The sequence below is a fragment of the Thamnophis elegans genome, chromosome 2 (genome assembly GCF_009769535.1).
Source record: "Thamnophis elegans isolate rThaEle1 chromosome 2, rThaEle1.pri, whole genome shotgun sequence".
In the NCBI taxonomy this organism is placed as follows: Eukaryota; Metazoa; Chordata; class Lepidosauria; order Squamata; family Colubridae; genus Thamnophis; species Thamnophis elegans.
Genome location: NC_045542.1, coordinates 3,657,385 through 3,683,591, shown reverse-complemented (window position 1 = coordinate 3,683,591; position 26,207 = coordinate 3,657,385). Strand labels below are relative to the sequence as shown.

At 43.8% G+C, this 26,207-nt stretch overlaps 1 protein-coding gene and 1 long non-coding RNA gene across 2 annotated transcripts in view; one reads left to right on the top strand and one right to left on the bottom strand.

Annotated features, from left to right (window-relative positions):
* The window catches only part of LOC116504002 (calcium-binding mitochondrial carrier protein SCaMC-3-like), a 56,133-nt gene that overhangs the window by 19,442 nt on the left and 10,484 nt on the right, over positions 1–26,207 (bottom strand). Inside the window, 3 exon segments of the mRNA XM_032210811.1 lie at positions 2,775–2,888; positions 5,243–5,330; positions 21,257–21,383. Of these exon segments, the coding sequence (XP_032066702.1) occupies positions 2,775–2,888; positions 5,243–5,330; positions 21,257–21,383 (329 nt within the window).
* Positions 7,071–24,343, top strand: LOC116504003. Its single transcript, XR_004254760.1, has 2 exons — positions 7,071–7,112; positions 23,748–24,343. It is a non-coding gene; the product is annotated as an uncharacterized LOC116504003 (long non-coding RNA).

Below are 26,207 nucleotides of genomic sequence, written 5' to 3'. Positions count from 1 at the left end.
TCTACAATTTCTTTCTCTTAACAAAGATGACCTGTCTGGCCATAAGGACATAAAACTCTTCTTATTTATGTTTCTTGAAATTAGTGTCTTTCGCCAGTTACAAATAACAGAAATAATGATTGACATGAAGACACAGCAAGGTACATAGAATGGAAAGGTGTTCTGACCTCCCCTTCTTTGCTCGTTAACAGACGACAGTCAGACAGACTTAAAAGGAAATAACTTTATCAGTCTCTGCTCAGACTGGCTGCGAGCCCAAAATAAACATAAATAAAGTCTCTGCCAAGAAGATAACAGGATGCAAAAACAAAGATCTCTTACGGCCAAACCAGGTGTACAGAAAGAAAGCAAATCACTTCTCCAAGTGTCTCTTTGAATCAGGGTTACAGAAAGCAAATCACTTATCCAAGTGCCTCTCACAAACAAACCACGACCGATGAACCATGAACGTTGACTTCTGCAACCAGGGCGTGGCACCATCAGTCCTTTTATCTCCAGAAGACCACACTAACGAGCCCCAGCTGCATTGTTATTCCTGCATCCCGACTCAACTCACAGCAAACTTCTGCTGAGTCCCAACAAAAGGTTACTTTGCAATTCCAGAAGTCTTGTGTTCAAACATTTTTAAAAGGTGCAAGCATCTACACATACAATGTAATTGTGTTCAGAGGATTGATCGGGAGCAGGGTGGGAGGAAAAAAGAGGCTGAGGTGGGTAGATTAAATATGTATAAGTCAGATACCTCCCATCACGTCTTGTCCAGCAGTGTGGATAGGATATGGCAGGATTCTTTGCAATGAAACACTGAAGCGGATCAAACTGTGGGGAGGCTACCCTGCAGTTCCACCCATAACAAAAAAACAGAGAAGCAGCAACATGATGCAAAAGAAAACTCACGTTGGGATAGTTCTCACTCAAATAATGTATGCTCTAAATAATATTCCCCCCCCCACCCAAAAAAAGTCAATGAAATATTTCATTTATTAATAGCAATAGCAGTTAGACTTATATACCGCTTCATAGGGCTTTCAGCCCTCTCTAAGCGGTTTACAGAGTCAGCATATCGCCCCCACAGTCTGGGTCCTCATTTCACCCACCTCGGAAGGATGGAAGGCTGAGTCAACCTTGAGCCGGTGAGATTAGCAATAGCAATAGCAGTTGGACTTATATACCGCTTCATAGGGCTTCCAGCCCTCTCTAAGCGGTTTACAGAGTCAGCATATCGCCCCCACAGTCTGGGTCCTCATTTCACCCACCTCGGAAGGATGGAAGGCTGAGTCAACCTTGAGCCGGTGAGATTAGCAATAGCAATAGCAGTTGGACTTATATACCGCTTCATAGGGCTTTCAGCCCTCTCTAAGCAGTTTACAGAGTCGGCATATCGCCCCCCACAGTCTGGGTCCTCATTTCACCCACCTCGGAAGGATGGAAGGCTGAGTCACCTTGAGCCGGTGAGATTAGCAATAGCAATAGCAGTTCGACTTATATACCGCTTCATAGGGCTTTCAGCCCTCTCTAAGCGGTTTACAGAGTCAGCATATTGCCCCCAACAACAATCTGGGTCCTCATTTTACCCACCTCGGAAGGATGGAAGGCTGAGTCAACCTTGAGCCGGTGAGATTTGAACAGCCGAACTGCAGAACTGCAGTCAGCTGAAGTAGCCTGCAGTGCTGCATTTAACCACTGCGCCACCTTGGCTCTTTAAATATATATATATATATATTAAATATATATGCCACTCATCTCCCCAATAAAGAAACCTCCCTGAGCTCTTCCTCCAGTTTTCCCTTAATCAGTGGCCTCCTTTGATGATGTCTACTTGATAAAGAGAATGCAAATGCTATTCATAAGACTCTCCCAATCTTAAGAATCTTCATAATGTCCCCCATGGTCAGAGTGATGGCAGTTGTAGTCCAATAACATCCGAAGGCTCTCCCCCTCCCCCACAGAATGAGTGGGTGGGCAACGGGTTTATAGTCCCATTCAAGTCCTTGGTGCTCTTTATGTACATTTTCTCCCCATTGGAAATCTAAACCAGGGTCTTCTAGGACACCCAAGAAGCTGCCTTGAAGCCCCTAATTTGAGTTGTTTCAGACCGAATATGTGGCAATGATTACAGCTGGCTGACAATATTCACTTCAACCTGGGGAAACATATAGTCAGAGGTGGGATTCGGCCAGTTCGCACCTATTCGGGAGAACCGGTTGGTAACTTTCTAAGCAGTTCAGAGAACCGGTTGTTGGAAGAAATCTCATTTTGTTTTTTTCCACTTTACAGAGCTAATCCTGTAAGGAAGGCAGGAAGGAAACATTCTGGTGTTGTTTCTAGCCTAATCTTTATTGCCCTGCTTACAGAAATTGCCTCTCCGGTTAACCCTTATGACCATTGTAACAGCTAAGGCAAAGCGCCCATTGACCTGAGTGCCATTGAGTTGGCCACGCCCACCCAGTCACATGACCACCGAGCCCCACCTACCCAGATGGTCATAAGGGCAGAGAACCCGTTGTTAAATTATTTGAACCCCACCACTGCATATAGCCCACTAATGTAAGAAAGATACAAGTGCTCTTTTCTCCAAAGCTACATCCATGCTAGACTTAATATCTTCCCAGGCCTCATTGTCAGAGCAAAGAGATGTGACTTGCCTATGGGGTGTTTACCTACAGGGTCTGATTTCTTCTATTTCTGTAACTCCAAGCTTGCCAATTTTCAAAACAGCGGAGAGGAATGGCGTAGATGAGATCCCAGGCCTGGCTGGATGGGAAAAATGACTTACCATTGAGTGCTTCCAGTGGTGCACTATCTCTTCCATGTTCTCTAATGGATTGAGGATGAAGTGATCTCGCCACTCATTCCAGTCAATGGTCATAGTGCCATCTTTGTCGATGCTGCAAAACACAAGCCCACACTTTAGCGAGGACAAGGAACTATATACTGGGTTGATTCTACCCGGCGGCGTCCTCGTGCATGCGTGCGATGCACGCATGTGTATTAGCGTATTAGCGTCTGCGCGACGCTCCAGCTGCTCCTGGAGGATCGCGCAGGTGCTGTATGCGTCCTGCGCATGCATGGAAGCGCAGAACTCGTCAAAACCGGGTAAGGACCACGGGCGGGCGAGCGGGCCCTTCGCCGTTCCCGGAAGTTACTTACTTCCGGGTTCGCCGACCAACCGGTTCGCAGGGACCGCCGCGAACCGGTTGAAACCCACCCCTGATTCTACCCCTCTTTAGGAAAACTGGAGCTTCACTGTAGGAACAAGGGGACAACCTAGAAGAGAGAGGGTGCTTTGTTCGAAATGGTAGGACAGAATGCAGAATAGAAATCCCAGTGTCTTTGCTGGAACTAGGAGGAAGAACCCTGAGAGTGAAAACCGGGGGGGGGGGGGCTTTGCCCAGGTTCGCCTGGTACACCAATTGCGGCCCTACTTGGACACAGGGGCACTTCAAACGGGCACTCACACCCTTGTCACCTCAAGGCTGGATTATTGCAATGCGCTCTACGTGGGGCTACCCCTGAAAAGCGTTCGGAGACTACAGCTAGTCCAGAATGCAGCCGCGCGAGCGATATTGGGTGTACCGAGATACACCCATATTACACCTGTCCTCCGCGAGCTGCACTGGCTGCCAATTGGTCTCCGGACGCAATTCAAGGTGTTGGTCATTACCTTTAAAGCCCTACATGGCTCACGACCTGGATATCTGCGAGACCGCCTACTGCCACATACTCCCAACGGCAGATAAGATCCCACAGATTGGGCCTCCTTCGGATGCCGTCAGCCAGACAATGTCGGCTGGCGGGCCCCCGGAGGAGAGCCTTCTCTGTGGCTGCTCCGACCCTGTGGAATCAGCTACCCCCAGAGGTCCGGACCTTGCCCACTCTCATGGCCTTCAGGAAAGCTGTTAAAACCTGGCTGTTCCGGCAGGCCTGGGGCTGTTGACCTTATTAGGGTCCAGCCCCGATCAGAACGTATGCATGTTGGGAATTTTTAAACTATTCTTTTATTTCGCTTTTCTTTTCTCTTTCTTTGTAAGCCGCCCGGAGTCCTCTGGGATTGGGCAGCCTATAAATCTAATAAATAAATAATACATAAATAAATAAAATGCTCAGAGAATCAGTCTCTGGAAATCTATTAACCGGTGTCACCAACACCAGGGCTTTGCATTTTAACTTTCCACTCTCAACACTTAGGGAAATAAACATGACAGATTCAGGGAAGGCACTGAGAGCTGATAGGATAAATCAGAAGCCTCAGATCATTCCTGAGCACTGGACTTTCCTCCAACCTTTTAGTCCAGCTGGTCAACAGAAAGGAATGCAGCTGCTAGGTTTCATTCCAATCCAGCAAATGAAATACCTCTGGGCTGCAATTCCGATATTGTAGGATAAGGAGATAGGAGTGGCGCTAAGCAAGAACAGTTTGAGTCTCAAGTTTGCCCAAAACTTGATAGAAAACTTTTATAAGATGTTTTATAGATGGCATTTAGATCCTAAAAAAAATGGTTTCTATGTATCTGAACTTACAACCTAAATGCTGGAGATGTGATTGTGCGGACGCTACATATTTTCATATATGGTGGACTTGCAAAAAGGTTAAAAGCATTTTGGATAAAAATATGGTGGATTATGCAAAATGTTCTTTAAAAAAGGATAAAGTTTACCCCTCAGTTATTTTTGTTAGGGTATAAATTACTGATTGTACAGTTGTAAAGACTAATCTGATATTGCATTTGATAACTGCAGCTAGATTGTTGGTGGCGCAATACTGGAAGAAGAAGGAAGATTTGCCTACTATTCAAGAATGGACATTGAAAGTAACAAACCTAGCCGAGATGGCTAAAATATCAGCATATCTTAAGGACCATTCAAACGAGAGATATCAACTGGAGTGGAAAAGATGGATTGACTATACTCAAAACAAATATGGGACTAAGAAATTCCAGATACCTTATGATTAGAGATCAGGAATTATAAATTATCTAGAGCTAGTCCAGCAAGGAGGAGCAGAGCTCAATGGAAATAGGTTATTAACTATCTTTTTTTGTTTTTTTTTTAACTGTACCTTAGATTCTCTTTGTTAAAGATTTATACCCTGTATTGGTTCTGGGAAGTCGGGGGGAGGGGGAAGATTGGGGGGGGGTCTGGAGGGGATGGGAACTAAACATTTGTAAAAGTTTGTGGTTTTTTTCCCAAAAATGTTCAATAAAAAGAAAGAAAGGAAAAAACAGAACACTTTGAGTCTCACCTGTGCAAGATTTTCTCCGCTTGCTGGAGAGAGATGTAAACTCCCAGGCCTTGGAAAGTTTGCTGGATCTCAGAGACATCGATCTGGCCTGCAACAAAAATGCAAAGACAAGGAACATGGCTATCCATTTGGGGGATTAGGGCTCCGTCCAGGAAGCTGATCGGTTAGGAGGAGACTAGAAGGGTTCTGGTAGGATGAAGTGAGCTGTGCTCAAAATTTTCATGGGGCTAAGAAAGGATCCATTTTTTCAGGGCTGCGTATTGCAAGTGCAGGGAAAAATAGACTATAAAATCAGCCATCCCTGTTTTCCAAACTGCCAATATTTAGCCCTCTGTCAATCTTCCAGGCTTGAAGAGGAACTGATGGGGAGTTAGAGCAAACGCTTAAACAGCTAGAGAACAGACAGCCTCACGGGACTCTGCAAGAGACCAAGAGGGAGATTTCTGGTTGGATATTGGAGGGCTGTACTAGAAGGAATGAAGAGAGCCGAGGTGGCGCAGTGGTTAGGGTGCAGTACTGCAGGCCACTTCAGCTGATTGTTATCTGCAGTTCAGCAGTTCTAATCTCACCGGCTCAGGGTTGACTCAGCCTTCCATCCTTCCGAGGTGGGTGAAATGAGGACCCAGACTGTGGGGGCGATATGCTGACTCTGTAAACCGCTTAGAGAGGGCTGAAAGCCCTATGAAGCGGTATATAAGTCTAACTGCTATTGCTAGGCGCCTCCTAGTGGCCAACCAGCCTCTCTGTGCCCTGCTCGGAGTCGGAACCCTGTCCAGGGTCCTCCACATCCTCCAAAGCCGACTCATAGGGCCCTTCGCTGTCGGAGTCTGGTGGCAGCTCCAACGGCTCCTGCTGGGCCACAACAGCTTAGTATTCTGTTTGAATCTATTAACCTGGGTTTTAACCACATTTTTCATCTTAGTTGTAAACATAGCTGCTAGTGGACTTAGAATTTTCTCAATGGGTTATCTCAGTGGTTCTCAACCTTTTCTTCATCACGGATCCCCTTTAAATACCTGTTGTGACCACGGGCCATGGTCATGGACCATCAAGACTTAACTCAAGGTTTAAATCATAACATTTCTTCAAGCCTTTGCAGACCCCTTGTGACAACACTGCACCCACCCAGTTTGTCTGCGGACCACAGATTGAAAACTACTGTGCTATTTCATACAGAGGTTGGGCTGCAAGTTCCTTTAATCTGCTAGTCAGCATGAGGAGGAAGTGATGGAATTGGGAACACAATCATTCGGAGGGCAGCCAGTTGGATAATATTTACAGACGATCTGCAGGATTCACACAGAATATCAATTTAGCCTTGACTGCTGTAAGCAGCCTAGCTGATGCAACTCTTTATTTGGGAAGAGTGGAGAGCATTTGCATAGGAATTGGGAGGGAGAGTACAGTCCAACAAACATCACGGAACTAAATTTTAGACAACGAAGAGTTGGCAAAACAGCAAGATTGTGTGGGAGAGTAACTAGTGAGGGAAACCAGCCGTTTTAATCACCTCCATTTTTCCATTTGAAATTTCTGAATACTTTCATTCGCACAGGAAACCTAGCACAGTCCTGACTTACAGAATATTTTTTTTTCCATTTGGAGAGCTGAAAGATTTTTTCCATTTTTACTTGAACAAGCGTAAAACCATACTGGCACGACAGAGGTGGGTTCCTACCAATTCGCATCTATTCGGTAGAACCGGTTCGTCAAATCTACCGATTAGAAGAGGTTCCACCAGTGGACCCGGAAAGCAGGCCACACCTACAGAAGAGGTTCCAAAATTTCTTGAAACCCACCGCTGGTCCTTGGATATGATTATTCTACACTATCATGCTCCTATTTATAAAACTCAGTGCCTCTGTGAAAGGTAAGGATGACTACTGCGTTTGTGGTGCAATCGGAACATTGCGTGTGTTGATGTGGTTTTAACGCAAACCAAAGATGTCTTTTAAAACACAAGTTTGCATCCTATTCTTATGCATGCCAGTGCTGTGTGTGGGGTAATTTAAGGTGGTTCTGACAAGTGTCGTCGGCATCTTCATATCCGGTCACATGGGCGGCAAGCCACTCCCATCCGGTCACATGGGCAGCAAGCCACTCCCACAAAGGAGGCCACACCCACAGAGTAGGTTCGAACAATTTTTGGAACCCACCACTGTGGCATGGTATCTGCTGACTCCGTTACCAATCCTTGTCTTGCTTATCCATTTTCTTGCCTGTGTTCCATCCAACATGATTTTAGATGGAGGCTGAACGTAAATAATATTGGAACTAAGGATGACTTAAGTCTATCTCACTCATGGGCTGCTGAGGATGAAAAGGAAGAAATCTCACAGCCTGCCCATTAAAAAATAAATAAATGTTGCAATAGCATCCCTGTAATTCAATCAGGCCAAGTGGGAGAAAGGGTCAGAAACTGTGTACTTAGTACAACAGAGGAATAGCACAAACAGGTCAAACTCTCTTCTCCCAGGAGTGCTCTTAAATACATGACTCAAATCACACAGCCTGCTAAGGTTTGAAGTAGTCTGTTTAGCTCTGGATTGACGTGCTCTGTAAGCCCAGAAGTTATTATTTGTAACCACTAAGTTTGTAAGTTTAATTTTATTTATAGGCCGCCCAATCCCGAAGGACTCCGGGCGGCTTACAAAAGGAAAGAGAAGGAAGGAGAGAAGGAGAGAAGAAAGGAGGGAAGGAAGGAGGGAAGGAAGGAGAGAAGGAGAGAAGGAAGGAGGGAAGGAAGGAGGGAATGTAGGAGAGAAGGAAGGGGGGAAGGAAGGAGGAAAGGAAGGGGGAAAGGAAGAAGGAGAGAAGAAAGGAGGGAAGGAAGGAAGGAAGGAGGGAAGGAACGAGGGAAGGAGAGAAGGAGGGAAGGGGGAAGGAGGGAGGGAAGGAAGGAGAGTAGGAGAGAAGAAACGAGGGAAGGAAAGAGGGAGGGAGGGAAGAAGAAGTAGGACCGTTGTAAGATAAGATGGATCTATGGGATGGTAAGAAAGCAACTTTCAAGTATATTGTCAACTGTAGGGAAAAAATTGTTATAAATACATATTATTAATAACAGTTATGAGATCATATAATTGTGAATGTATATATGAAATTGATAAAATTAAAAATTTAAAAAAAAAGGAAAGAGAAAAAAATAAAAGAAAGTAAAAATAAAATAAGACAAGTTAAAAACCACACAGATATATTCATTTCAGTCGGGGCTGGACCTCAACAATGAGGTCAACAGCCCCAGGCCTGCCGGAATAGCCAGGTCTTGACAGATTTTCTGAAGGCCATGAGAGTGGGTGAGGTCCGGATTTCTGGGGGTAGCTGATTCCAGAGAGTCGGAGCAGCCACAGAGAAGGCTCTCCTCCGGGGAGCCGCCAGCCGACATTGTCTGGCTGACGGCATCTGAAGGAGGCCAACCCTGTGGGATCTTACCGGCCGCTGGGAGGAGTGTGGCAGTAGGCGGTCTCGCAGGTATGCTGGTCCTAAGCCATGTAGGGCTTTAAAGGTAATAACCAACACCTTGAATTGCGTCCGGAGACCAATAGGTAGCCAGTGCAGCTCGCGGACGATAGGTGTAACATGGGTGTACCTAGGTACACCCCATATCGCTCGCGCGGCTGCATTCTGGACTAGTTGCAGTTTCCGAACACTTTTCAAGGGTAGCCCCATGTAGAGCGCGTTGCAGTAATCCAGCCTTGAGGTGAGTAAGGCATGAGTGACAGTTTGGAGTGCCTCCCGATCCAAGTAGGGCCGCAATTGGTGCACCAGGCGAACCTGGGCAAAGGCTCCCCTGGTCACTAATTGTATGGTTTAGTGTGACATGGGAACCCACCCTGCCTTTGGCTTGCATTCCTTGGGAAACAGCAGGAAAACTACCCTTGGCCTTTACCCAGAGTAAAAAATCCTAGGAAATTAATTCATGAAAGAAAGAGGTTGCTTTAACCCAACAAGCTACTTGGGGTTCATGGGAACTGAGTTCTGATATATTTGCATAGCTCAAGAAAGGATGCTTTAATTGGGTATTAGGGGGGGAAAAATCCCATTTCCATCAGGACAATTATATTAAAAGCAGTTAAATGGCAGAACTGGAAAAACTGCATGCCTTTTTAAGAACAAATATGCAATTAGGTGCACTGCGTAGTTTCAATGCCGAATGTTTTATTACCCCAGAGATATCAGAATAAAAATAGGAATAGAACATTGGAAGCACAAGATGTATTCACCGTGTTCAAAATAAGAAATTTCAACCAGACTAAGACAAGATGTCATTAGATATTCTTCTGAGTTCCGTAAGCAACCATAAGATTAGTAGGTGGCACTTTTCCATTATTTGTTTTGAGATCTGTAAATATATTGCCTCACCCTTCCTTATTTTAAGACAACTCAAAATAAGAAAGCAATGTTCACAATGTTTGTGCTCAGTCTACTGTAACTTAAAGCTGTGGTGTGGAAAAGTCCTTAGACAAATTAGCTACCATATTTTTCGGAGTATAAGACGCACTGGAGTATAAGATGCACCAAGGTTTTGAAGAGGCAATTTTTTTTAAAGTAGGTAGGTAGATAGAGGGGTAGACAGGGAAAGAGAGAGAAATATAGTAGGTAGGTAGGTAGGTAGGTAGGTAGGTAGGTAGAGAGAGAGTAGGTAGGTAGGTAGATAAAGGGATAGAGAAAGAAATATATATAGAGTGTGTGTATGTGTGTGTGTGTGTAGGTAGGGAGGTAGGTAGGGAGGTAGAGAAAGAGAAATGGAAAGAGAGAGAGAGAGAAATACAGTAGATAGGTAGGGAGAGAGAGTAGGTAGGTAGATAAAGGGGGGAGAGAGAAAGAGAGAGAGGGAGGGAGAGGGAGAAATACAGTAGGTAGGGAGGGAGGGAGAGTGTGTGTAGGTAGGTAGGAAGATAGGTAGAGGGATAGAGAGAGAAAAATAGAAAGAGATAGAGAGAAATACAGTAGATGGTAGGGAAAGAGAGTAGTTAGGTAGGTAGGTAGGTAGGTAGATAAAGGGATAGAGAGAAAAATAGAGTGAGAAAAATACAGTAGGTAGGTAGGGAGAGAGCGTGTAGGTAGCTAGGTAGGTAGAGGGATAGTGAGAGAGAAATAGAGAGAAACACAGTAGATAGGTAGGGAGAGAGAGAGTAGTTAGGTAGGTAGGTAGGTAGGTAGGTAGATAAAGGGATAGAGAGAGAGAGAAAGAGAGAAATACAGTAGGTAGATAGGGAGAGAGAGAGAGTATGTAGGTAGGTAGGAAAGTAGAGGGATAGAGAGAGAGAAAGAGAAATACAGTAGGTAGGTAGGGAGAGAGAGAGAGTAGATAGGTAGGTAGGTAGATGTTTCCAGGTGTATTTATCCATGTGCTGGAGAAGCAAATCACTGACAACCTGCAGCACCTAAGACTTTGTTTCTGCTGGCATGGCACTTGATCTCAACCATCTTAGATACGGAGAGAAAATTGTCCTCTATGGTCAGATTCAGTGATGGTTTCTAAAGGACAAATCAATCCTTAAGGATTCTAGTTCTTTGCAGTGTACACTCTTATCAAGGCGGTCTCAACATTACGCACGCACACACACACACGCACACACACACACTTTCCTAACAACAAAAATAGCATCTAACTGGATTTAACCCCTAGCCTATCTAGTGCAGGAATCTGTTGTCACAGTGGACAACTAACAGCACACGGAAGGTCACCAGTCTCCCAACAATGGGGATACAAGCATGGACTATTGTATAGGACTGACAAAATCTGAAGGCCTCCTTAGAAGCGCAGTCCAAGTCGGTTTGAATGAGAAGCTTCCTAGGAAGAAATTGTGGATGTTCTGGGATGTCTATCAACAAGGACTATATGGGCTGCAGACAGGGCCGGATTTAGATGAAAAGAGGCCCTAGGCTCTTCCACTTATGAGGCCCTTTCACCTCCCATTTTTAAGTTTGTAAATTACACGAGAGACAATAAAATACATCATTACTGTGGTATATATCAATATATATCAATATATATAGCTGGCCTCCCGACGGAGGGCGGCTCTGCTCTGCGGCAAAGGCAGCGAGGCCAGCCGCCTCCCCTGCTGCGCTCAGCTGCCCGGCTCGGCCCCCTCGCCCTCACCTGCCTGGCCACTGGTGGGCTCCGCGTCAACGGGGCGGTTACTGGGAGCGGCCGCGCCTCTCGCCCGACCGCCGATGCCGGGAACGTGGGCGGGCTCCCCAACTGCCGCGGCGCTGGAACGATCTTAACCAATAGCCGAGGTGGCGCAGTGGTTAAATGCAGCACTGCAGGCTACTTCAGCTGACTGCAGTTCTGCAGTTCGGCTGTTCAAATCTCACCGGCTCAAGGTTGACTCAGCCTTCCATCCTTCCGAGGTGGATGAAATGAGGACCCAGCCTGTGGGGGCAATATGCTGACTCTGTAAACCGCTTAGAGAGGGCTGAAAGCCCTATGGAGCGGTATATAAGTCTAACTGCTATTGCTATTGCTAATACATTTTTATGTTTGTTTATTAGTCATATGCGTAGAATTTCTCCTTATTTTTGCTTCAGTGTTTTAGTGTTCACTGTTTTTAGAATAGTGTAATTTTAATTTTGCTAACAATTTGAATGTAGGCCCCTCTTGATCTTGAGGCCCTAGGCTGAAGCCTAGTTAGCCTATAGGAAAATCCGGCCCTGGCTGCAGATGTTCAAATGTTTGCTCACAACCTTACCCACAATATTGAGTCTTCTGAGTTTTCGATTTAAATGATAGCAGTTATTTTAGGATTGGCAAACATATTAGGGCTACGCTGTGCTTTGGATTCAGTTGGGAAGAAGTGCTTCAGAACACAGGAGAACACAAACAGATGTGCCTTCTTCCTTGTTACCTCCACTAGACCGATAAGATCGCATAGATTAGGCCTCCTCCGAATTCCATCAGCCAGCCAGTGCAGACTGGCAACTACCCGGAGGAGAGCCTTCTCTGTGGCTGCTCCGACCCTCTGGAACGAACTCCCCGTGGAGATTCGGACCCTCACCACCCTCCAGACCTTCCGCGCCGCCCTTAAAATCTGGCTGTCCCGGCTGGCCTGGGGTTAAAGACTCTAACCCCACTCGAATTGTATGACTGTTGTGTTCTTAAATGATGTAGTGTCTTCATGTTGTAAATTGTTTGTCCTTCCTCCCCCTTTGAACTGTGAGCCGCCCTGAGTCCCCCCAGGGAAAAGGGCGGCATACAAATAAAGTGAAACTGAAACTGAAACTGAAACCTGTTCCTGAGGCTCCTTTGAGGAAACTTCCAGCTGTTCTAGTAAATTGCAGACAAGGATTGTGTTTGCATTCCTCCATATTCCGAAGTGCTAAATTGATTCCAAAGCACTGCCCAGTCTTAATCACTCTCCTCTCTCAATTAGAATATTCTAATTTTATGCAAATGATCGTGTTCCGTGTGAGTGTCCTGCCCCCCCAGGGGTGTAACAATGGCCACCCACACGAATTTAGAATCCTGATTCAGTCCTGCATATCCCCCTATTTCTGAATTTATAAAATCTATCTACTCTGAGGCTCAGGGTAGATAATAATTATTATTCAACCCACCTCAGTCCTGATTCCTAATATTATTAATTTAATTTTAACTGAATATATCTAAAATAAATTGTAACTGATTTAAACTGGTCAGTAAGTAATCTACCAATGAAGTGGAGGTGTCAAATATTTTTCTATTAGGAAGGATATCATTTTTTTGATGGGCACATATATGGACCAGAAGAAATCATAGGAGAAGCATTCTTCCTATGTATTGAAGAAATGGCATATCTATTGTCACCTGCTTATATATGCTTTTATTGAAAATGATATATTTTTTTAAAAAAAATCAGCTGCCTAATTATATTGTTGAAAGAAATGTCCTTCTGGGTTCGGCTCCAAGTGGGGAAAAAGACACTGGAGACATGGAGGCTGCTTGGAAAGATGGTTTATTGGTGGACAGGACCACATGGCTTGAGCCCTGAACGGAAAAGGTGATCACATGCTTCAATGTTGGTGGAGAAGAAGAGAAGGGCTGAGGGAGGGGCTTGCTAGGCTTTTTATACCCTGTTCAGTCCCACCTCTCTGTTTCCTGTTCCTGTGTAAGAAATGTATTCTGATTGGTTGTCAGACTCCCATGGTGCCATTCAGGGGGCTACTTTCTAGGCTGTGATGAGTTCTCAGTTGTCTTGTGGTCAGTTGAGTAATATCCCTTCCCCCTACAGCTGCAGTGAGGAGAAGTCTTTATTATGTAAAGTGGGCTGGGCTGGCCATCTTAATGGCCCATTAGCTATAGGCAACTATTCTGTCTTTTAAAACATGTTTCTTTTCACATCCAGAGAAATATTCTGCCTTTTCAATATTTCCTAGGATATTTCATTTTTCTGAGAGAGGGCTGGATAATAACTTCCCACAATATTAAATAGACAAAGATATTTATTTAATGTCATCTTCAAAGTAATCAACCACTTAATAAAAAATATCTGATTTTGTTTGAAAGTTGCTTAGATCCAGCCCGTGGAGAATATCCACAAGTTTTGCACAGTTAGCTTCTGGCGAACCACACAAGGTCAGTCCTGCATTAAATCTCACTGCAGCAGTCTATCTTGGAAATAATGGAAAATATATTTTGCTACAAGAGAGTCTAGAAATAGGATACTACAAAAGTCTTATAATACCAAGCTACAAATTGGCAGACAGGATCTGATTGTCTTCAAAGAAACACCACCCCAAATGTTAAGAGCCAGGAGAGATTACGCTTTTCTTGTGGAAGAACTCAGAAACCGTCAGATACAGTATAGATGGGATGTGCCAATTGGTATTATAATTACACTTGGTGAGCAAAAATATCGTCTCAATTCTGTATGGGAAGCCCGAGATTTCTATCATAAGACCCTGAAGGTGGGACATTCTGAATCATCTGGATCCGGAGAAAGACAACGAGAAGGACAAGATAAACAACAAATTACACAACCACAAGATAGAAAGCATCATCTTTCCCTCCCGGTAGGGCAAGGGATCAGAGAACAAGGACCTAGTGGTATGACTACCAGACGAATGGGGAAATAAGGCAGACTGCAACAACTGTAATAGTTATTGGCCATTGATTAAGGAGTTATGTCTGAACCTTTTATAAAAGAGGAAATAATGGAAAATGGAATGGATGGTTGCTAAGTCTACATTTAAAACCAGTGGGATATTTTGTTTGTGTGCTTTATTGTGTTTTTTAAAAACAAGCAACAACACACATGCCTAGATATTTTTGCAGTGAGAGTGCAGTTTAGAAAGATGCTTTCTTTGGCATTTTTCAACCCACGGTTGCTCCCACACAAATACATAGCCAGCTCTCTTAATAGGAGAAAGAAAATATTGCCTCTTTCTCCTTACGCTAATACAAGGAAAAATCCAGAATTGCTGCTTAATGGGGTAGAACGACAGCCAGTCTTTAATAATCTCCAATAAAATTTGACCAAACTGTTATTGTGTGAAACAAACGGATGGCATCACTCACAATCATCATCAAGATGACTATTGTTGGCTTGAGTTATAGAAAGAGCACAATTTCATCTAAAAGAGGGCTTTTTGCCTTGGCTTCCAAACTAACATTTCTTTTAGAAGAGAGAGCAAGGAGGTGGAATTGGAGGTCATTTTCAAAATTATCTTAGGAAACCAGTTGTCTCCCTTTGTGTGTGTATAGTCTTGTGAAATCAAGACTTGTGGAAGAGCAGCCTTCCCAATTCCATGGATTCTGTTGTCTCCAAATAGTGTGGGTTTTTTTTTGCTCTGGGCCAACTTTATATTCTTCTCTACGGGTTGAAATCCTTATTTTTATCCCCACAGGAAAAGACACTGAGCAATCAGAAAAATTGAAGCAAGAGAGGTTTTTTTTCCTTTTTATAAGTAGGCCAGCTCTTTTAAAAGGAAGAGATTATTATGGATCTGGCTCACATATTACATCAAACTCTGGTATGCTAAATTATAGTTTGAATATAGTCCCATTGGCTGTCTTGACTCAATGCACCAAGATGCAAGCTATGGTTTACAAACTAGAAGGGTAGGTTCCCACCAGAGGTGGGTTCCTACCAGTTCGCACCTATTCGGTAGAACCGGTTTGTCAAATCTACCGAACCGGTTAGAAGAGGTTCCACCAGTGGACCCGGAAAGCAGGCCACACCTACAGAAGAGGTTCCAAAAGTTTTTGAAACCCACCACTGGTCCTTGGATATGATTATTCTACACTATCATGCTCGTATTTATAAAACTCAGGGCCTCTGTGAAAGGTAAGGATGACTACTGCGTTTGTGGCCCAATCAGAACATTGCATGTGTTGAAGTTGTTTTAACGCAAACCAAAGATGCCTTTTAAAAAACAAGTTTACATCCTATTCTTATGCATGCCAGTGCTGTGTGTGAGGCAATTTAAGGTGGTTCTGACAAGTGTCGTCGGCATCTTCATATCCGGTCACATGGGCGGCAAGCCACTCCCACAAAGGAGGCCACACCCACAGAGTAGGTTCGAACGATTTTTGAAACCCACCACTAGTTCCCACCTTATACTAAGCCATTATCTTGTTTCTTCGATTTGAGCTTGTTTTTGAGAATGCGAGAAAATTGCCACCTCTGTTTTCATAGGCTTTCATAGGACAGATTGTTGACTAGAGAAGCTGGCTTTTTATCGCTAAAAAAAGGACCTTCATTCAGGGCCAGGGAGACAGAACATATAGCAAAGTTACAAAGAAGAACAAGCATGATTCTCCAGCACAGGGGTGGGTTTTTCGCCCCGTTCCAACCGGTTCGGTTGGAACGGGGCCGGCGGCGTCCTCGTGCACGCGCGCGGTGCACGCATGCGTACTAGCGTCTGCGCGACGCTCCAGCTGCTCCTGGATGATCGCGCAGGCGCTGTATGCGTCCTGCGCATGCGTGGAAGCGCAGAACTCATCAAAACCGGGTAAGGACTGCGGGCGGGCGCGCCCTTCGCCGTTCCCGAAAGTTACTTACTTCCGGGTTCGGTGACCAACCAGTTCGCAGGGACCGCCGCGAACCGGTTGAAACCCACCCCTGCTCCAGCAGTAGTTGAGAGGGAGGGGTCAGAATAGAACTTACATATTTTTCCATTGATTGCACTAGATCAGGGGTTTCAAACCCCTGTCAACACGGCGGCATCACGTGACGTATCAGGGCTTTCCCCCGCTTCGCTAAACTGGGTGGGGGGCGGGGCCAGCACAAGCCGCATGGGGCCCATGGACCACGAGTTTGCAACCCCATGCAGGAGACCTGAATGAAACCTCTGCATTCACTCTCAATTTGTTGGACTTGGGCCTAATTCAGCAAGCTGCGTTTCCCAAGCATTCCTCAAGTATCTGCATATTTAACTATCAGTTTTATATCTCCAGCGCTAAATTCTTAAAGAAGATTGATAAACTTTTTTATATTGGCCTTTCCCCCCCTGCCCTTCCCCTTATTTTGACTTCAAGCAGGGGTGGGTTTCTCGCCCCGTTCCAACCGGTTCGGTTGGAACGGGGCCGGCGGCGTCCTCGTGCACGTGTGCAGCGCGCACGTGCACGCGCGTGGCGCATGCATGCGTACTAGCATCTGTGCGATGCTCCAGCTGCTCCTGGAGGATCGCGCAGGCGCTGTATGCGTCCTGCGCATGCGTGGAAGCACAGAACTCGTCAAAACCGGGTAAGGACCGCGGGCAGGCGGGTGTGCCCTTCGCCGTTCCCAGAAGTTACTTACTTCCGGGTTCGCCGACCAACCAGTTCGCAGGGACCGCCACGAACCGGTTGAAACCCACCCCTGACTTCAAGGGAAAACTGCACCTACTTAATGTTTGCTGAGTAAGCAGAAGTTTAAAGGCATGACAGAAAGATCTGGAAATAAGGCTGCAGCTTCAGCTGAGCGCATTAAATGAAAACACTAAGTGCTGAAAATAAAATTGCAAGCCAATTGGGAAGACCCTTATGTAATAGGATGGAAGCTCTATAATCCCCAGGGCTGTCTGACAAGGACTTCAAAAAGGGATTCAGATCTGCCCTGCATAAGAGCAATATAAAAAGAATGTGTCACGAAGAATCAACCAGAGCCATGATTTCATCCTTTAGCAACGGATGCTTTTTTTAGCACAGTCTTTTTAACAATCTGGTTTGGACCATTCTGGCTAGACATTCCAATTTGAAAACAGCTGGAAAAGCTAATTTAGACAATCTCAAACTCAACCTTTCCTTTTTCTCGTTAGAACAAGGCCAGTTTTAAAAGTTACCTGATAGTTTCAGAGTTTTTTTTTTTTAATTATTCAGTTTCAGAAGTCGCCACAAAACTACAGTTTGTGGCATCTTCATCTACCTCACTGTTGGTTCATTGTTTCCAAGTATTCTTTCCTCAAAAGGAAAAGCCAAAGTGAACTTTGATTAGTTGTTCGTCAAGTTTACTTTCATGCCTCCTTTAAAGAGAAAAATGCAACCCCTTGCACAATAACAACAGCATGTCTCTCTGCAGCTCAGGATTATCTTCAAATTCAAAAATAAATGAATAGGATGGATTTATGTAACCACACTGCCCAGATCCTACCAATGTTAACTTAGCGGGAAGTGGATTTATCTCTGCTTTCTCTGTTTAGAGAAACAACTTGCTTAGCAAAACACAAAGTAGTTCTGTAACAGGGGAGGCCATACAAAAAGGAAAGGTTTTTCAACTGCACAATTTAAAAATTTGGGTTTGTCTCTTTTCTTCACCAGCTTGGGGTTTTTTTTGGTGTGTGTGTGTGTGTTTGTTTGTGGATAAAAATGACATATGGAATCCATGGGGTCATTATATATGAATGATGAGTCCAGTGGTGGGTTTCAAAATTTTTTGGAACCTACTCTGTGGGTGTGGCCTCCTTTGTGGGAGTGGCTTGCCAGCCATGTGACCTGTGGGAGTGGCTTGCTGGCCATGTGTTTTCTTTCTTTCTTTCTTTCTTTCTTTCTTTCTTTCTTTCTTTCTTTCTTTCTTTCTCTCTCTCTCTCTCTTTCCTTTTGTCTCTCTGTCCCTTTTTCCTTTTTTTCTTTCATCTCTCTCTCACTTTTTCTTTCTTTTTTCTTTTTTCCTTTTTTTCTTTATTCCTTTCTTTCTCTTTCTGTGTGTGTGTGTGTGTCAGTGGTGGGTTTCAAATTTTTTTTGAACCTACTCTGTGGGTGTGGCCTCCTTTGTGGGAGTGGCTTGCCGGCCATGTGTTTTCTTTCTTTCTTTCTTTCTTTCTTTCTTTCTTTCTTTCTTTCTTTCTCTCTCTCTCTCTCTCTTTCTTTCCTTTTGTCTCTCTGTCCCTTTTTCCTTTTTTTCTTTCATCTCTCTCTCACTTTTTCTTTCTTTTTTCTTTTTTCCTTTATTCCTTTCTTTCTCTTTCTGTGTGTGTGTGTGTGTGTGTGTGTGTGTCAGTGGTAGGTTTCAAAATTTTTTCGAACCTACACTGTGGGTGTGGCCTCCTTTGTGGGAGTGGCTTGCTGGCCATGTGACCTGGTGGGAGTGGCTTGCTGGCCATGTGTTTTCTTTCTTTCTTTCTTTCTTTCTTTCTTTCTTTCTTTCTTTCTCTTTCTTTCCTTTTGTCTCTCTGTCCCTTTTTCCTTTTTTTTCTTTCATCTCTCTCTCACTTTTTCTTTCTTTTTTCTTTTTTCCTTTTTTTCTTTATTCCTTTCTTTCTCTTTCTCTTTCTTTGTGTGTGTGTGTGTGTCAGTGGTGGGTTTCAAAAAAATTTGGAACCTCTTCTGTAGGTGTGGCCTGCTTTCCGGGTCCACTGGTGGAACCTCTTCTAACCGGTTCGGTAGATTTGACGAACCGGTTCTACCGAATAGCTGCGAACTGGTAGGAACCCAACCTCTGGATGAGTCCAATGTATTTTATACCATAAAAGCTTTGCCTAGAAATATCCATTATTTCCAGGCATATGAATCAGAGAGAAATGAGCAAGAGATGTAAGAGTAACATCCTGTGTTTTCATGGCTAAACACAACATATATTCAAGCCGGGTAACGCTTAGTTTTATCCTTAAATCTGGACTGGTCATCTTGGACTGCCCTACAACAGCACTCTGCCTGATAACAGGACTGACTGCATTGCATCTAAGTAGACCAGAAGGCAGCACCAACTAAATAGTGGCATGTGGCTACTTGTGTCTTTTTGTAAGGGAAGAGGAGCCAGCTGAAAGAATCTGCAATTGTTGGAAACAAAATAATATCCCCTTGGACGAATTAGTGATAAAAAAAAACTTTGGATTGTGCAGAGATGGACAAATTAACACTGAAATTAAAAGATAAAAGAAGAGTCGGAATATTATGAAATTTGGAACAATTGGTACAAATGGCTGCAAAACAAGAATAAAATCAATTAAGCCAAAAAGCAATATATATAAATATATATATAGAACTGTGTATAAAATGTGTAAATATAGAAGCGAAATATTATATACATGTACAGGTAGGATGACATAACAATGTTGATGTAATGACTGTAAGGTGTTGTAGAAGGGAAAAAATAATTAAAAAAAGAATCTGCTATAAAAAAAAAGAATCTGCAATTGTCAGGTGTAAGTTGGAAGGGCTATGACAGCAGCAATAGTAATAATAATAATATATGTAAGGCCTTCTATTGCTAGAAGTCAAGGCTTTAAGAAGCCTTGCCTATACTGTATCATAGAAGTGTCTAGGACAGTGGTTCCCAAACTTGGCAACTTTAAGACTTGCTGGCTGGAGAATTCTGGGAGTTGAAGTCCACAAGTCTTAAAGTTGCCAAGTTTGGGAACCACTGGTCTAGGAGAAGTTAACCAGGCATTCTTTAAAAAAAAAAAAAATAGAACAGGGCAGATACTTCTTGGCTCTTGGAACTCAATCCAGGAAAAGAACAGAACAGATGACCAAAAGGACAAAAACTCTGAGACTCTTGTGCCCTGGATCTCTATTTTCACAGTTGGGAAAGTCAGGTATTAATTGAGTCCCAAACAGATGAGACTAGAGGTGCATCAGAGAAGAACAAGCCAGGATATATTGTTATTAGTGAAGATACAGAAAGGTATTATTTCTGGGCAAATGTGACATGGGAAGAATTGTATGAAGTGAGTTAAGGTGGTCATGAATTTAGAAAATCACAATATGAGGTTACTATGCTATCTTGTAGCACAACATGCTAAACCAAAATCAGGTAACCTACATTCTGGCTTTAAATACTGTTATGATCTGTGTTGTGGCCCAGCAGGAGCCGTTGGAGCTGCCACCAGACTCCGACAGCGAGGGGCCCTATGAGTCGGCTCCGGAGGAGGTGGAGGACCCTGGACAGGGTTCCAACTCCGAGCAGGGTGCAGAGAGGCTGGTTGGCCACCAGGAGGCACCTGAGCCTTGGACCAGTGGAGAGGAGACAAGGGAGAGTGAGCCGGAAGCCAGCAGTGAGTTGTTCCTGGATGCCCGGTATTGAAGAGCTAATAGGCGTCAGGAACAGTTGTGAAAGTACAGGAGGTAATTGCACTCAGCTGGTGGTCATTAGGCTCCTCTCCAGACTATAAAAAGGCTACTTGTGCACACTCCCCTCTTTGCAGAAGTCAACACAGGATCGAATGTCGGAGAACATTGTTATGAGCTTGGCAGGCTGGATTGCTGCCAAGCCTTATCTGTGTTTATTGCTGCCCAAGCTTGTCTCTGCTGGGTTGCTGCCAAGGACCTGTCTGTCTGTTAATTAAATGCTGTAATTTATCTCTGGCTCGGAGTGTGCTTTGGTGTGGGACGGGGGGGGGGGGGTCAGAACAGATCTGTAAGTCTGAAATGAAGGGTTTTTTAACATTTAGATTCTGCTCAAAGGATAGAGAATAAATATATATGAAATACTCCTTGCTATTTTAAAAGAAATTAGCTTTATTAATAGGTCTGTTATGGGAGGGGAATGAGGAAAATGGCACAATTATAAACCAAGCACTACATGTTGTTAAGCTGGAGAAGAGTTTAAAACTGATTCCACTTTAGACTCGGACAGAATGGAAGTCATACTAATATTTGGGGGAGGTTCCTACCATCATTGTTGCGATCCAGGCTGTGAAACATCAGCATCAACTTCCGTTCCCGCTCCTGAAGGTACTGAACAAATTCCTCAAAGTTGAGTTCCCCATCGTGATCCGTGTCACCCTCCCGTAAGATATCCTGCAAAAAAAAAAAACAGTGAGTCTTAGAAAGGAGTTGGAGAAAACTGCAATTCACCAAAGTCAAACTCGTGGCGTCACATAGATTTTGCGACGGTTTCCCCTTCACGGGCAGGGGTGGGCGTGGCCTACCTGTGACACATCTGATCTGGGGGCTGCCAGTTTGACACCGCCGGACCAAAGTGAACGTTACCATTTCAAAGCACCTTGGATATTGCAGGAGGAAGTTATAGTCAAGGTGGCACAGTGGTTAGAGTGCAGCACTGCAGGCTACTTCAGCTGACTGCAGTTCTGCAGTTCGGCTGTTCAAATCTCACCGGCTCAAGGTCAACTCAGCCTTCCATCCTTCCGAGGTGGGTAAAATGAGGACCCGGATTGTTGTTGGGGGCAATATGCTGACTCTGTAAAACCGCTTAGAGAGGGCTGAAAGCCCTATGAAGCGGTATATAAGTCTAACTGCTATTGCTATATATCTAAGTCAGTGTTTCTCAACCTTGGCAACTTGAAGATGTCTGGATTTCAACTCCCAGAATTCCCCAGCCAGCGAATCAACGTTGAAGATGTCCGGACTTCAACTCCCAGAATTCCCCAGCCAGCATTCGCTGGCTGGGGAATTCTGAGAGTTGAAGTCCGGACATCTTCAAGTTGCCAAGGTTGAGAAACACTGATCTAAGTGATTGTTTTAATGCACATTTCCCCACGACAGTGGCCCAGTACTGTAATGGACTATAATTCTCATGTTTCATGTCCAGTGCAGGAAAACAGGATAGAAAGTCTAACATATCTGGAAAACACAAGTTGATTTAATGGGTTACGCAATCCGCTTCTCCTATTGCAAAAGATATGCATACCTAGCTCTGTACAAGTGTTGTCAGCGTGATATTTTAAGTGTGTACATCATGTCTACATCTGTCATGTCTTTTGATTTATACTGGAGTTACATGCCTACATCTCACTGTAAGAATATGTTTAGATTCCTGAAAGAAAATGTTCAAATTCCAAAAGTTCACAAGCGAAAAACCCTACAGTGAATTATGTCCTTTACATATGACACTTAACTTTTAAAATGTTTCAAATTCCACTTGTAGTACCTAATTATAGTCCCTACTGTTGACCCGCGAAGGAAATAATGTGCCTATATTTAGCAAATGAAGAGGTGAGGTGGAGAAAAAACAAATTTCCTTAATGCTGCCAAGTGATTTCGCGGCAGAGGTGACACTTGCCCTAGGAATTCCCTGATTCATAGCTTGGTCTTTTAGGCAATGCTTGTGATGGGTATCTCCCGGTCAGTGGTGGGTTTCAAATTTTTTTACAACCTCTTCTGTAGGTGTGGCCTGCCTTGTGGGAGTGGCTTGCCAGCCATGTGACCAGGTGGGGGGGTGGCTTGGCAGTCATGTGACTGGGTGGGGGTGGCCAACTTGTAAAAATGTGGTGAAACTCACTTAACAACGCTCTTGCTTAGCAACCAAATTGTTGGCTCAGAAACATTTGAAGCACGCAAGTCTTAAAGCTGTCAAGTTACAAGACCCTTGCACCCCTAACCCTTTAGAAAAAAAACTCCCAGGGGTGTTCAAACTTAACAGCTTTAAGACTTGTGGACTTCAACTCCCAGAATTCCTCCTCCAGTCATGTTGGCTCAGGAACTCTGGCATTGAAGTGTGCAAGTCTTAAAGCTGTCAAGTTACAAGACCCTTGCATCCCTAATCCTTTAGGGAAAAAAACCCAGGGGTGTTCAAACTTAACATCTTTAAGACTTGTGGACTTCAACTCCCAGAATTCCTCCTCCAGTCATGTTGGCTCAGGAACTCTGACATTGAAGTGGGCAAGTCTTAAAGCTGTCAAGTTACAAGACCCTTGCACCCCTAACCCTTTAGAAAAAAAACCCATGGGGTGTTCAAACTTAACAGCTTTAAGACTTGTGGACTTCAACTACCAGAATTCTTCCTCTTGTTCTTCACCTTGATGATGTGCGGACAGGCGGGGGGGAGGGAGCTGGAACCGGTTCTAACCAGCACTGTAGATTTATGGAACCTCTTCTATAGGAGAGGTTAGAACTGGCAGGAACCCACCCCTGTTCCTGGTGAAGATATCCAGGAGAAGGCCAGGCTAGAATTTTTCTTCTTGACACCACTGTTTTTATCTAAGGCAGTGGTGTCAAACCTGTGGCCTGTGGGGTGGATGCGCCATGCACACCCAAACCCGGTTTAGCAAAGGGGAGAAAAGTTGCGATACATCACATGACAATATATCATTGTGAGTTTGATGTAAGATCTCCTGATCTAAGGAGACACAACCCCTCTTTGTAGAGCCATAGTTAGAAATTGTACAGTCCAAAGACCTGGAGATCCTTCTCTTTCTCTTACAGAAAGCTGATGGGGATGCCTACAATGGGGAGGGGAATGTCCTGGAGATGAAGATCTGGCTGAGGAGGCAGAAATTCTTGGGGAGACACCATCTTTGCTCACAAGCTAGCTAGCATAACTTCGGCTGTCACTCTAATTTGCAAAGCGTTCATCCACCACTGCTATTCTAACTCCAAGAGGCTTAAGTGTAACAAGAGCTGGGAAAGTCATTTAGCTGGACAAGGCCAGATGTGAGGCTACATGCAGATTCCGCTAAACCAGACAACAAGAATTATTTCTGCTCTTGTAAGTCTGAAGACAGAAGAAGTGACATAAAGTAATTACTAATTTCCTGCAGCTCAAAATATTACAAAATATGTTGTACGTTCGCTAGAGCTTTTATTCATAAAGATAGTACCTTTGTGAATATATAAAACCCCGGGGAAGGGGGAGTCATATTTTTGTTTTTAAAAAAATAAGCCCTGCTTTTCCAAGGATTTCTCTTAATTAAGGATAAATCTATAGATGGGAATAAAGATGGAATTAACAATTCCTTGTCAACTTGTTAAAATGCAATACACATAGACCTTGGCTTGTGACCAGTTGAAGGTGCAACTTGTCTTAAAAAGGGGACTTATGACCTGGATCCAAAATTACGACAGCACTTCCGGTTATCAGCAAAACCACACCGTAGCAAACCATGATTTACCTCCGAGTTTCTGCTTGACTGCCACAAAAAAAATGTAAAATTGTTTTGCCACTAACAATTTACAATTGTAATGGGCAGGGTCCATAATATAGTTGTAACTCAAGGAATAGCAGTTAGACTTATATACCGCTTCATAGGGCTTTCAGCCCTCTCCAAGCGGTTTTACAGAGTCAGCATATCGCCCCCACAGTCTGGGTCCTCATTTCACCCACCTCGGAAGGATGGAAGGATGAGTCAACCTTGAGCCGGTGAGATTAGAACCGCTGAACTGCAGTCAGCTGAAGTAGCCTGCAGTGCTGCATTTAACCACTGCGCCACCTCGGCTCTTACATTCATACAAAGCATGTCTACTGAATACCACGAGGGGAGGGAAGTCGAGGAGTAAGGAGCCGAGGTGGCGCAGTGGTTAGGGTGCAGTACTGCAGGCCACTTCAGCTGACTGTTATCTGCAGTTTGGCGGTTCAAATCTCACCGGCTCAAGGTTGACTCAGCCTTCCATCTTTCCGAGGTGGGTGAAATGAGGACCCAGACTGTGGGGGGCGAAATGCTGACTCTGTAAACTGCTTAGAGAGGGTTGAAAGCTCTATGAAGCGGGATATAAGTCTAATTAATAAAATAAATAAATAAAGTGTCTACCATTTTTTTATTCTTAGGCGAGTTTTCCTGTAATAATTGCAACCTCCTGAATGCAAAGATGGGAACTCCTGTGTACGTATTTCAAATAGTCACATCCTTTCTTATTCATTCAATTGCAGCCCCTAAAAGACATATTTCCTCTTTTTAATATTCCAGGCCTTTTCATCACCTCACCTTTCCTCCTCCCCCCGCCCCACCAACCCTGTTCAATTCAATCACCATTTTCCAGCTATAAACTGTTGGCACAGTGCCCGTTCTGTCTTATTTGCCTAAATCGTTTTTTTTTTTCTTTTCTTTTTGGTCTCCCTCAACGCCATTAATATCTATGATTCACTTAAAAGAAATAAAACTTCTGAGCCTGAAAAAAAATGTAATACTATTGGATGATTTCAGGATGATGTAATGAAATGCCATAATATAAATTCATTTTAAATTTAGAATATTTTATATAATGTAATAATAGTTATAGTCAAATGAATGTTTAATAACCATAACAACTGTATACATATATATATATATTAGAATGATGATACGTTTTAATGTAAATTGCAAATGAAGACTATTGTAAGAAAGCACAAGAGCGTTGTAACTAATTGACACACTGTAAGTAATTGGAGAAGGGTTTTTATTTTGTGTGTTTTTAGGTCCGTTTGTTTTATGTTTGTCTAAAAATAAAAACTTTTTCAAAAAAAAAAAATATCTATGATTCACAAAGTTGGAGTTGCTTAGATTGGCCAGGATCTGTTTTCAAAGACAAATGCAAAGAGGGTCACATCTGCTTCAAAGGAAATGGGTACGTCCCTACTCCATTTTGTAAATAAAGCGAACAATCCAGAGTCTTTACTTTTCTTTTTTTCTTTTGGTTTGAACAGCAGGGTGGTGTTCTCACACACTTCCAGGGCACTCACATGAACAGTCTGAGCAGGAAAAGGAGCCAGACAAATCAAAAGAATGTAAACAATGGAAGTATGAAGATAGCTCAATGCCGCATGGTTTAAACAAGCTGCGAAATGCTCTAATGACTAAAGAGGCTGAACGTTGAGTGCCTTATGTCCACTAACTATACCCTATTTCTGAATGGATTCTCTTTTTTTCTGGTCTACTGTGGGAAGTTTATCACCCAGCCCTCTCCCAGAAA